Here is a 13,070-nt window from a genome sequence, read left to right as displayed (position 1 = left end):
ATACTCGGGATCATCTTGTGTATGGCCTCTCTCAGTCCTGGAATCAGCTGTTTCTCTGTGGATCCTTGGTTGCTTTTGTTGCAGAATGGCGTTAGAAACCAGGGTCTAGGTGCTACATGTGTTTGTTGCTGCGGAAGGGTTGCTGCTTCTAGGACCCTCACTTGCCTTCTAGGCAGCAAGGAAGTAAATGTGTGTACAGTAACCAATGTGTGTGGACTTACCTGTAAGTATCTCCATCTGTATCCATGTTAAGCTGATCAGGAGTACATACGAGTTCATCTAACTCTGATATGTTACCTCCTACCCTTATCTGCAAACTCCCATAATGACACTGAGGAACCTGACTCCCACTCTCTGCCATCATTTACAAACTTGTTTGATTGTGCATACACATAGAGCAGTATTAGAATTGTTGACTCAGACTCCCATGGGAAACAACTTTATCAACTCATGTGCTTACACAGTTTCCATGTCATTGGAATCTAAAGACTCCACTCATTCCCAAGGTCCTTAGGTCAGTGCTTTTCAGCCCTTATCCCTTCAGTGACCTGGTCTCATACATTTGTAATAGAGTTTGCTTCTTATGGCACACTCTGTATATCATCCTGGGATTCTCCCATTTCCCAAATGATTATTAAAATTTTTTGCTTAGTTAGGTGGTGGCACATCTGTAATCCCAGCAGCTGGGGAGGCTGAGGCAGAAGGATCAAGAGTTCAAAGCCAGCCTCAGCAACTTACAAGGCCCTAAGCAACTCAGTGAGACCCTATCTAAATAAAATATAAAATAGTGTTGGGGGTGAGGCTTAGTGGCTGAGTACCCCTGAGTTCAATCCCCAGTACCAAAAATATTTTAAAAAAAAAATTTTTTTTTACTTTGTTAAGCTTGTGTTGTAAAGTTCAATGGGTTTTGACAAATGCATAATGTCATGTGTCAACAGTTATAGTATCACACAGAATAACTTTACCTCCCTAAAAAAATCCATGTTCTGCACACATAGTCCTTTCAGTATCATCTGAGCCCCTCAATATGATCAGATGATATATGCTAATAAATGACTTAATAAAAAAAGAAAAAAATTCCATGTGCTTTACCTATTCAATACCCCTTCACCGAACCCAAGCCCCTGGTGACTGTTGTTCTCTTAATTGTCTATTTTTGACTTTTCCTTTCCCAGAATGCCATATAATTGAACCCATACAGCATGCAGCTTTTCTAGACTAATTTCCACTTAGCAATATGCATTTAAGATTCATCCATGTCTTTTTGTGGTTTGATAGTTCACTTCTTTTTATTGCACAATAATATTCTATTGAATGGATGTGTCACAATTTTTTAATCTATTCATTCGAAGGACACCTTTATTGCTTTCAGTTTGGGGAGTTATGAATAAAGCTGCTATAAATGTTCACTTGCAGGTTTTTGTGTAGACAGTTTTCAAATCAACTGGATAACCACTTAGGAGTGTGATCACTGGATTATATAGTAGGACAATGTTTAACTTTGTAAAACATTGTCAAACTGTTTTCCAAAGTGACCATAATATTTTGCATTCTCTCCAGGATATAAGTCTTAAAATTTTTAAATCTCCAAAATAAATATTGGCATCAAATTAAAATTCTCTAAAAATTGATCAACCAAACAAAATGCATCGGGGAGCTGTATTTTGCCCACAGACCAACAGTCTTTCAAGATGTTAGCACAACACTGTCCAATAGAACTTTCTGTGCTGATGGAAATGCTCTTTATTTGCTTTGTCCCATTCAATAGCAACTTGCCATGTTTCCAGCAGCTATGCGACACTTGAAATGTGGTGCAAAATGACTGAGAAACTGAATTTGCATTTTTTATTTTATTTTAATTAAGTTTAAATTTACTCATAGGTAGCAAATGGCCACCACATTGGATGACATAGTTCTAGGCCTTAAAGATGTTGGCTTTTCCTTGAGTGAGATGGGATGCCATAGAGGATTTTGAGCAGGGCAGTGCAACGATGTGACTTATATTTTTGAAGTATCACCTTAGAAACTGTGTTAGAATAGACTGAAGGGGGTCAAGCGAAGAAGCAGAGACCCTTTGGAAGGCTACTGTAGTAAATTAGAAAACAGATGACAAATGGCTTGGACCAGCATAATGGTATTGGCGGTGGAGAGAGAAGTGGTCAGATTCTTGACATATTTTGAAGTTAGAGACAGTGCAAGGTAAACGTTTGCCAGATACACAGTGTAATTGTGGCAAAAGCAATTACAATTAAATTAAAATTTGAATTTTGTCTGTTTGCAGTCTTATTTCTCTTAGATCTGCCTTTGTTTTCTTTAAATCATAAACTACAGTAATAGTAAGTAATGGTAATTGTTTTCAGCCCTCCTGCTCAATAAATGCCATAGAACCTGATTAAGTTGTGGGCTGGTTTTTTCCCCCTCTTCTTTTAGACAGGTCCATCTTGCCTTACCTTCAAGCTGCCATTGGAAGCGTAGTGCTCGAACTGAGAAGGCACACTTGGATCTTAATTTAAAAATGATTTTTATGCATCTTCTATAAAAATAATTACCACTGTGGTCTTGGGTCATGTATAGGTGGGTGGGAGGGAGACCTGCTGGGTTTCTATTGGGATTATATGTCAGCCTTATAGGAATTCTGTAACCAGCACTATCCAAGGGAAATATCATACATACCATGTATGTCATTTTAAATTTTCTGGTAGCCACATTAAAAAGAGTAAAAAGAAGCAGATGGAATTAATTTAGATTATACATTTAATTTAATATACCCAAAGTATTATCATTTCAAATGTGTAATCAATATAAAAAGTTATCAGTGAGCCACTGGGTTGGTGGCACAGGCCTATAATCCCAGTGGCTCAGGAGGCTAAAGCAGGAGGATTGCAAGTTTGAGGTCAGCCTCAGGAATTTAGCAAAGCCCTAAGTAACTCAGTGAGACCTTGTCTTAAAATATAAAAAAGGACTGGAGATGTGGCTCAGTAGATAAGCACCCCTGGTTTCAATCCCCAGTACTAAAAAAAAAAAAAAAAAAAAAAAAAAAAAAAAAAAAAAAAAAACCCAAAACCAAAACAAAACAACAACAAAAAAAAAACTAATTTAGTGAGATATTTAACATTCCCTTTCCTTCAAACTAAACTTTTAAAATCTGAAGTGTGTTTTGCCCCTATAGCACTTCGGTTTAGACTAGCCACATTTCAAGTGTTCATAGCTACCGTGACTAGTGGCTTACAGTATTAACACAACTGTAAATATGTCTGTCAAATTCAGATATGGTGCTGTTGGGGTCAGGAGTTAAATTCCTAACTATAATCATGAAGATCACAGAATTATTATGAAATGAATTAAGGAAATATTGTTTGATTTAGAGTGGTGGACAGTCTTATAGAAAATCAAAATACACCCCAACTCTACCAAGGTTAGGCTGGAGTTAACAGTGTGTGACATGTATATTAGCATTTTAAGAGCTAATATACATTTTGAAATGTATTCATCTTTAAGAAAATAAGATTATCTTCTTTTCCTTCTTTTGGCCATCAAGAAGGGTGATCTTAAATAAAGTCCTGGGATTTGCTCTAAGAGGAGGCTTCAGTGTCTTCCCACCCCTGCATTCCCTGGCACTGGGAATTGAACTTAGGGGTGCTTACCAGTGAGCTGATTCCTATTCTTTATTTTGAGACAGAATCTCACTAAGTTGCAAGACTGGTCTCACACTTGAGACCTTCCTGCCTCAGTCCTCCCCACTCCAAGTAGCTGGAATCACAGTCATGCGCCACCACACCCCACTGGGACTTTAGTATCTCATCAGCCTTGGGTTGGAGTCTCACTTGTCTTAACTGTGTTTTCTGGATCTTTCAGCTAAGGCGGGTGTTTGGAAATTGCCTGCCACCCTTTCCACCAAAATACTATCTGGCAATGACCACATCTATGGCTGAGGAAAGGAGGGACCAGCTGGAACAATATTTGCAAAATGGTATGTATTTGGGTTTCTTTTACAGATTTATTGAGATACAAAATGAACATCACAAAATTCATCCATTTAAAGTTTATAATTCTGTAGGTTTTAACATATTAGTATAATTGTGCAACCATCACCATAATCTACTTTTAAAATGTTTTCATGACCTCCAAAAGAAATCTTGTGTCCATTAGCAGTAACCCCTATTTTAGCCTTCTTCCACCAGGCCCTGGCAACAAATACCCTAATTTGTATTTATAGAGATTTGTTTGTTCTGGATATTTTATATTTATGGAATCATATGATATGTGTTCTTTTTATTGAGTTTTAAAAGTACTTTATGTTTAGATTCACCCTTGGGTGCCATATATAGTCTTTGTAGAAATCAAAGAAATGTGACCTGGATTAAGATGGAACAAGGGGTCGGGCACAGTGGCATATGCCTGTGATCCCAGCAGCTCAGGAGGCTGAGGCAGGAGGAACTTGAGTTCAAAGCCATCCTCAGCAACCACAAGGCACTAGGCAACTCAGTGAGAACCTGTCTCTAATATAATACAAAATAGGGCTGGGGATGTGACTCAGTGGTCAAGTGCCCCTGAGTTCAATCCCTGGTACCCAAAGGGGAGGAGAAAAAAAACCAGTACCAGAGATGGCCTTTCCACCTTGGAAGAGTCTATACGGAGGCTCAAGGATGCTCAGATCTGCACTGGCTCCTGTGAGGCTGGCAATACCACTGTCTTGCCTGGTGTCTGGGTCCTGCAAATGCTGTGCTTTCCAGACTGTGATCGGCAAGATGAAGCTCTTTACAAAAGAGGGGGTTAAGGGTATACAGCAATATTAGCATTTGAATAATTACACTTTAAAATTAGGAATCAGTCTATACACATAATATTTTTAAAAAATAGACTATGCAAAGGAGTATACAATGAAAGGTAAGTCTTCCTCCCACCCCAGGACTCCAGAGGTAAACAATATTACCGGTGGCTCCCAAATTCCCTGGAAGCAATCCATGTGTACACTAGAATGTATGGTCATCTCTTTTTGTTACTATACACACTTTTCTGTACCTAATTCTTTCAAACATTTTGTTCTGAAAGTCTAATTTACAGAAAAAGTACAAAAATAACACAAAGAATTTCTGTATACTCATCCAGATTTCCCAGTTGTTAACATTTTACATTTGCTTTATCATTCTCTTTCCCATGTGTGTTTGTGTATGTTATGGATGTATATGTTTTTTTGGTAAGGTTTGAATGTTACACACCTAAGGCATTTTATCCTTGATACTTCTGTGTGTCTTTCCTAAGATCAAGGACACTGCCTTATGTAACCAGAGTATAGTTATCCAAATCAGAATATCAACATTGATACAGTCATGTTATCTAGAATCCTTATTTAAACTTCACCAACTATTCCTTTATAGCTTAAGAAAAAGCTTTTTCTTCTGTATGTTGATTTTGCCTTTTAAAATACATATTTTCATGGTGTTTTTTTTTTTTTTTTTTTTTTGTGGGGGGGGGTGCTGGGAATCGAACCCAGGGCCTTTTGCTTACAAGGCAAGCACTCTACCCACTGAGCTATCTCCCTGGCCCCATGACTACATTTTTTTTACTTTGGTACTGGGGGTTGAACCAGGGGCACTTTATCACTGAGCCACATTCCCACTTTTTTTTTTTTTTTTTTTTTTGGAGACAGTATTACTAAGTTGCTTAGGGCCTCTCTAGGCTGCTGAGGCTGACCTTGAACTTGTGATCCTCCAGCCTCAGCCTTTTGAACCACTGGGCTTACAGGGTGCACCACCGTGCCCAGCTCATGACTACATATTTTTCTTAAACATAGTCAAAATTCTAGAAATCATCTATTTCCCACTTATTTTTTGTAATGAAACCTATACCTCTTTTTAGACCTGTTGAACAAGACTTTTCAAGCTCAAAGTGTATCTCGTTTGAATTTTCATTTACTCTTGTTTGGTTTTCTCAGGTCTTAGCAAAATATAACTTTAATAATATTACCCGGCCTTACCACAAGTGAACACAGTGTTTCAGGGGCCACTGTTCCAGGTGTGGTCTTCATCCACATCAGGATGTCTTGTGCATCCTCTGACAAGGTCAAGTAAGGGGACAGCACAGCCTAGTGTCCTAACTGAGAGCTTGGACTCTAGAATCAGCCCCAGAGTCAAATTCCAGTTTTGCCTCTCACTGACTGTCTGACCTTGAGCAGATACTCACCTCCTCTGAATTTCAGTGTCTTTAACTCTGAAATGGTGATAATGGTTGCCTTAGGGTTTGTCATGAAGTTTAAATGAGCTACAATATTCAGTGCTTAGCACCTGGAACTTAATAGTTACATGGTAAGTACTAAGTTGGATGAACACTTTTTTCAATAGCTTTCTCCATCCTTAAGATCCATACCAAGCAATATAGTTGGTACGCCACATCTATTCCAGAACATGAGACGTGTCCCCTCCCCAGCCCCCAAACTACTCCTCAGAACAGAGGGAATGACTCTTATAAGAAATTTCTCACGTTACCAAGATGCTCCTTTTAAACATTTGGGAAGGTACATCCCATAATGAAGTTGGTGCTAGTTTTGAATGTTGGCAGACTTTATTCGATGAGATCAGAGAAGCAGCAACAAAAAGAACAGAAGAAGGAAAGAAATTTAAGAGCGGTTTAGTAAGTATATAAGTTTGGCTCAAGTGTAGGGCCCAGGAGGGGAGGGAGACAAGACAGGAGGAAGCAGTTGGCAGTGCCAGGCCTCTGCAGCTCTGCCTCTCTTGTCACGGCACCTGGCAATTGCTGTATGGAACTTTAAAACTAAGGGGTGGCAGGAAGTGGTTGGGGGACAATATTTTTGTAAGAATAGAATGAAGCACTTCAAACGTCTTTTTGCTTCTTGGGTAACCTCTTGAGAGCTCTCATCATTCAAAGAGAAACTTTCAATTGGTACTTATTAATTAACTTAAAAATTTTCAAATTACCATGTTTCTCGCTAAACAGGGTAACTAGATCTAACTTTTAAGATCTTTTTGCTTCTTCATTTAAACAAACCAATTTTTTTTCTTATGGTGCTGGGAATTGAACCCAAGGTCTCACGCATGTAGACAAGTGCTCTACCACTGAGCTGCGTCCCCAGCCCTGCTTCTTCATATTAATTTCATGGTGATCCTAGTAGAACAATAAGGTAGATATCGGGCAGCTTAGGCATGCATGAATGAAGTGTGATTCCTGGGAACATTGTCACCCTGAATTGGCGTGATGGGTTCGTGTCGTTGTCAAGGCTGCCTAGAGGAGGTGAGCTTTGTGAATTTTCATGCATTTGAGAGGGCACAACCTCCATCGCCTGTAGGGAGGCCACTGTGTACTGGTGAGGCTGGAGGGTCCCCAGGAGAACAGATAAATTAGTAGTAGCCAAGTCTCAGTCCAGCCTGTGCTAACCCAGCTCACTGTTCATGTTTTTCAGTAACTGCGGATCCAAACATGTTGAGAAGTGATGTCTTCATTGAGTTTTTAAAACTGGTACAGCTGGTAAGCTTGCTCCTCCTTATTGAGGTCATTATCTGTCTGCAGAACATGTCTATTAAGCATGTGTGCTTGCGAGAATACATGTGTGTGCTTCGACCATCAACTCCGCAGAGCCTGGACTTGAGTAAAATATGTTCATGTTGAGTAGATTGGAGGGTTGTTGCCATTTTGGAGGTTATTGTGGTTTAGGCCTGGAATGTCCCCCCAAAAGTTCATGTGTTAGATAGTGCAGCAATATTCAGAGGTGAAATGATTGGATTGTGAAGGATATAAACTCATCAGTGCATCTATCCATTTGATGGATTAATAATTTGAATGGACTACTGGCTGGTAACTGTAGGCAGATGGGGCGTGGCTGGAGGAAGCAGGTCAGTAGGGATGTGCCCTTGGGGACTAGATCTTGTCCCTGGCGCGCGCGCTCTCTCTCTCTCTCTCTCTCTCTCTCTCTCTCTCTCCTGCCATGAACTGAGCAGCTTTCCTCTGCCATGCTTTTTGGCCATGATGTTTCTGCCTTGGAGCAGGCCAACTATGGGCTGAACCTCTGAAACCTTGAGCAAAAAATCTTTCCTCCTCTAATTGTTTTTTGTCAGATTTTTTTTTTCTTTTCTTTTTTTTTTAATTTATTTTTATTGTAAACAAATGGGATACATGTTGTTTCAGTTTGTACATGGAGTAACAGCATACCATTTGCATATTCATATATTTACATAGAGTAATGATGTTTGATTCATTCAGTTATTTTTTTCCTCCCCCCCCCCCGCCCCTCACACCTCTAGATATTTTGATTATAGTGATGAAAAGTCAGCTAACACAGAGGTTTAAATTCTATATGGAAAATGAAAGTTTAGCTCTTTTTTTAAATAGAGATACCTTTTTCTGTAGCCTAAGTATCATTTATGTCAAAACTGGGCGTGGGGGTGCATGCCTGTAATCCCAGCAGTTTGAGAGGCTGAGGCAGGAGGATTGTGAGTTCAAAGCCAGCCTCGGCAACTTAGTGAGGCCCTATGCAACTCAGCAGACCCTCTCTCTAAATAAATTATTAAAAAAGGGCTTGGGTTGTGGCTCAGTGGTTAAGCACCCCTGGGATCCCATACTGAGTTTTAGTCACTGAGATTTCCAAGTGTGCCATGGCGAAGCTCTCAGGACAGCAAGTTCTAACAGTTGTTACTTCTATATTCTCTGCTCCTAAACTCATTGTAAATGGAGAAAATCCATCCTGAATAGAGTAATGTACAGCAATTCCCTTTCAGTGAATGATTTGAAGAACCAATGGCCACCATCCCCCTAGTTCCTAACTTTGCTAAGTCCATTCATTTAAAACATACTCATTCTAATTGTACATATGGAACATTTTTATGCCTGCATGTATGAACTTGGCTGAATTGAACTCTGAAATGATGAAAGTTATATAATAATTTACCACTGAATTGGACCCCTAGCAAGGGGAAGGATGATGCTTTGGTCAGATTTGCTAAGACCAGGGCAGATTTTTTTTAGACGGGGGTCCAAGCGTGTTGCTCCATTGACTGGTTCACTTAACCTAAAATATGGCCCTAACACCTTCCACGGTATAGTGGTTCTTATTTTCACATACTCTTGATGGTTGAAACATATACATACTTTTCTTTGAAAAGTTTGTGTTGAGGTGGTGATGCCAGCAATAAAATTTAAACAAAAGTATATACAATGAAACATAACCTTTTCTTCCCCACACCCTCATTCTCCAGGATTAATTGTTATTCACAGTTCAATGTGTGTTCTCTCTACATATTTCTCTGCATATAAAAATATAAGCACACGCCAGATGTACTTTTGGGAATCTGTGTGAAGCTGGAGATTGAACCCCCAGCCTCGTGTATGCTAGGCAAGTGCTCTACCCCGGAGTATACCCCCCCGCCTAGAAAACTCATTGGGCCTTGCTTTTTAAAACTTAAAATCTTGAGGATCATTTTATATCAGGACATATACTGGTAAGTCTGACTTTAGTTCTTTTGGGGTTACATTATGGATTTTTCTTTCAATGCTTTTAAAAAATCATTCATGAAGTATCAATATTGTGGACCTTTGTTTTGCATATAATTTTTCTGATAACTCAGAAGGTTTGTGCCTGATTTTAGTTATCTTAGTATATTGCCTTTATAACTTTATACAAAAATCTGATACCCCAGCCACTTTTTGCAATATCTTTTTTTGTTTCTTCTGAAGTGTTTTTCAATTTCATAACGGCCTTCTTTTTCTCTTCCATTTTCCCCATGAATTTGCAAACTCACGTTTGTATTCTTTCCTCACCTCTCTGAGGCCTTTCTCTGTTCTTTGAGATCTTCATTCAGAGATGCCATATTTTTTAATCAAACACATGTTCACCTGCTTAGTGGTATAATTTCTCAGGTACATATTTTTTGCTCACATTTCTTCTTTTGTAGAATTTTTGCATAGGTCCCTCTGCAATTCTTTTCAGGTAACTGTTGGGCCTTGGAAGGGCTGTTCTCTTGGCCCTCGCTGTTTGCTCACTCATCCTGTCGGGAGGGACTTCAGTTGGGTCACTTGATTCTGTCTGTTGTCAAGATTTCTGAATCTTGCCTCTTGTTTCTAAACATTTTCTCACTAATTCTCTGCCATAATATCCAAGCAGTTGGTCTAGCAATGAATCATAAACCAAGCTCCCTGGATCATGGCTTAGCATTTTAAATCCTTCTGTTGACGCAGATCAGCAGCCCCAGAACTGGTATAGTGGTTAAGAGTTCAGGGTCAGGCGTGAGATGATCCAGGTTAAAATTTTGGCCACCTGACTTTCTAGTTGTATGTTTGGGGAAAATTTAGCCTCTTCGTATTTTAGTATCTCCATCTATAAAATGGAGAGTTCTTCTCTTAGGGTTACTTTGAGAATTAAATGAACCAATACCCCTTTGAGCACTTAAATACCATCTGGCACAACGTTAACACTTGGGGGGTACTCACTACTGTAGCTGATGCCTTTTTCTCATCCCAGCTGTGCCGAGAAATGGCTTTTAGCAGAGATGGAGTCTCTGCACACTTCTCCATCCTCCCCTGCACCTAGGTGGTGTAGATGGGCTCAGAGCTGTGCCCCCAGCCCTGCTGAGCCCTGGTGATGAACTGGTTTTAGACAGCGTATGCATTACTGTGAGAGTCCTCTTCTTCCTGCTCTGCCCCCAACTCTGAGATCAGTGTGCTTGGCAGCCCTTCTAACACCCAGTGGTGCAGGCCCAGAACTATTTTTAAGTTTCTTCCAAGATGTTTTTCTTTTTAGTTTTTTTCTCTTTGCCTCCAAAAGGAGAGCAGGACAGAGGTGGCGTTACTTCTGAAAATGTCTAAAAAGGTTTACATTATGATTTTGAAAATGAAGTTAAGTTCATTGGACCTGCCTGGTCTATCCCATCCTCTGTTGTTTTAAATTCAACAAAAATGCATTAAACGATTGCTGTGAGCTGATACCACACCAGAGGCAGGTGAGACATCAGTAGGTGATGCCCAGTCTGGCTCACAGAGTTTGTTTTCTTGGGGAGACAGAAATGTCACTTGGCTCATCAATAATTGCAGTGGGCACTATGCCATAGCACCAGGCTATGATACCTACCCACCCCTGCCCATGCGGGAGTGCATGATACCCATGATAGACACTGAGCACACTGGTGCAGGACTGTGTTCCAGCATACAGTTGGCAAGGTGTCAAGATGTTCATCCCCTCAGCCCTGGCGTGACACTTATGGGTTCCACCACCTTTAACATCACATGCCCACTTCCCCCAGCGTGCAGTGCAAATGGTGACAAGAGGGCCAGGAGGCACAACTGCAGGATGAGTGTGTGCCTGGGAGACGTGGTGAGGCGGGACCATGGTTGGGGTGATGTTCTAAAGGGAATGACATTTAAGCTGCTCTTTAAAGGTTTCCTGTTCCAGGGTGGACAGGAAGGAAGATTACAGGCACTCTAGCTTTTTAATTTTTTTCCATTGGAGGAAAGAAACAATGAGCCTCTTATCTAGAGGTGTGGGGGGAATCAGGACCCATATGGGTGAAAGGGAAGCAGTGGTCACAACATGTGCCAGGTGAGACTACTCCCACTTCCCTACTGCCCTCAGACCCTGCCCCCGAGTGCCCTTCAGAACTGGAAGTATCTGTGGCAGTACACAGATTCAGTCAACACGGGAGAGAAATGGCCAGCAGAGCTTGCAGCAGGATTGCTTCTGCAAGGCTGGGAGGCTGGGAGGCCCAGAATGAGCAGTGATTCATGGATCTGCCGTGAAGGAGGCAAGGAGCAGGGATCAGGCAATCTCCCCACCTGGACACTTTCCCTGCCTCTGCTAGGTGTGGTAGCCAGCAGTTCCTAGCGGTTATTGCTGAATAATCACACATTGCAGGCCTGGCCCTTCAAGGCTCAGAAAATACAAGAGCATCTTCCTGCTTCTGGACAAGAGCACACTATATTAAAAATGTGTACTCACATGACCTCCCAGGAATCCTTCCCAGGAAAGCTGCCATCAAAGCCTAGATGCAAAAGTTATACCAAAAGGGGCATTTAATTGGTTCAGCCCAGTGCTTCATGCGGTTTCTCATGATGGGTTGAAGGAGGTACTGTTGCTTGAGGTTGAGGACTGGCTTTTAGTGAGTGGAAGACCAGGTCCACATCCAAGGAGCCTGGATCCAGAGCCTCTGCTCCATTCATGCTCTGGGATATTTCTAGAGTGGAGGTACCTACCCACCCCTGCCCCATGTGATCCCTCTTGTCTTATATGTCTAGACCCCCTTTCCCAACTTGCTATACTCTGGATTTTTGTGATCACTTTAGAGATAAGGAGTTTTGGAAAAGGCAAAGCTGAAGACCTTTTTATGTTCCTGGTTTACAAGCTGAAGTGTTCTCAGCCCGGAGAACTGCAAACATGAAACCAGATGTTTGAGAAAAGGAAGGCTAAGGACGCATTTGGGGTGGCTTTTGTGCACCTGGGAAGTTAGGGGCAGCCTTTTTATTTAGGAGGTTTTACCCACCATGGCTGTGTTTGGGGGCTCTGAGAAGTGACATTTTCCCCATTTCCTCTTAAGAAAATGCTGAGCTCCTGGAGAAGTCCAGAGATTTCTCAGGCTCAAGGATTAGATTAGATTTGTTTTATAATGTGTCAAGGCAGCTGTGCACAGTGGCACATGCCTGTAATCCTGTGACTCAGGAGGCTGAGGCAGGAGGATTGTGGGTTCTAAGCCAGCCTCAGCAACTTAGTGAGGCCCTGAACAACTTAACCAGACCCAGCTGCAAAACAAAAAAATTTTTAAAAAAAGGCAGCCAATGGTATTGGAGGATTTTGAGGTTTCATGAAAGTATATTCCTGTCCATTTTCTGGCATCAGTTGTACTTTTTCATTCGTGATCCACTCTAGAGCAAGATGGCATCTTATTTAACATTTTGTTAAATGTTAACAATTTTGTACAGTTCCACTCTACCAAATTGAGTTTTCTCCTCTAATTGTGTCTTTCATTGCTTTTACATTTTATTAATTGTATGTGATATTAAAAAATTGTAGTAAAATTCAAATATCACAAATAGAGCCAGATTTCTTCTTAATCACTGCTCGGAATCTGTTTTCT

The 13,070-nt window shown here is 40.8% G+C and overlaps 1 protein-coding gene across 2 annotated transcripts in view; it reads left to right on the top strand.

Annotated features, from left to right (window-relative positions):
• Window positions 1-13,070, top strand: part of SNX31 (sorting nexin 31) — a 62,095-nt gene that overhangs the window by 7,224 nt on the left and 41,801 nt on the right. For both annotated transcript variants that reach the window (XM_079153733.1, XM_079153734.1), the window contains 2 exons: window positions 3,856-3,970; window positions 7,418-7,482. In XM_079153733.1, the coding sequence (XP_079009859.1) occupies window positions 3,856-3,970; window positions 7,418-7,482 (180 nt within the window). The remainder of the gene's footprint in view (window positions 1-3,855; window positions 3,971-7,417; window positions 7,483-13,070) is intronic.

The sequence above is a fragment of the Sciurus vulgaris genome (genome assembly GCF_902686455.1).
Source record: "Sciurus vulgaris genome assembly, chromosome: 1".
Classification (NCBI taxonomy): domain Eukaryota; kingdom Metazoa; phylum Chordata; class Mammalia; order Rodentia; family Sciuridae; genus Sciurus; species Sciurus vulgaris.
This window is presented reverse-complemented; position numbering and strand designations above follow the sequence as displayed.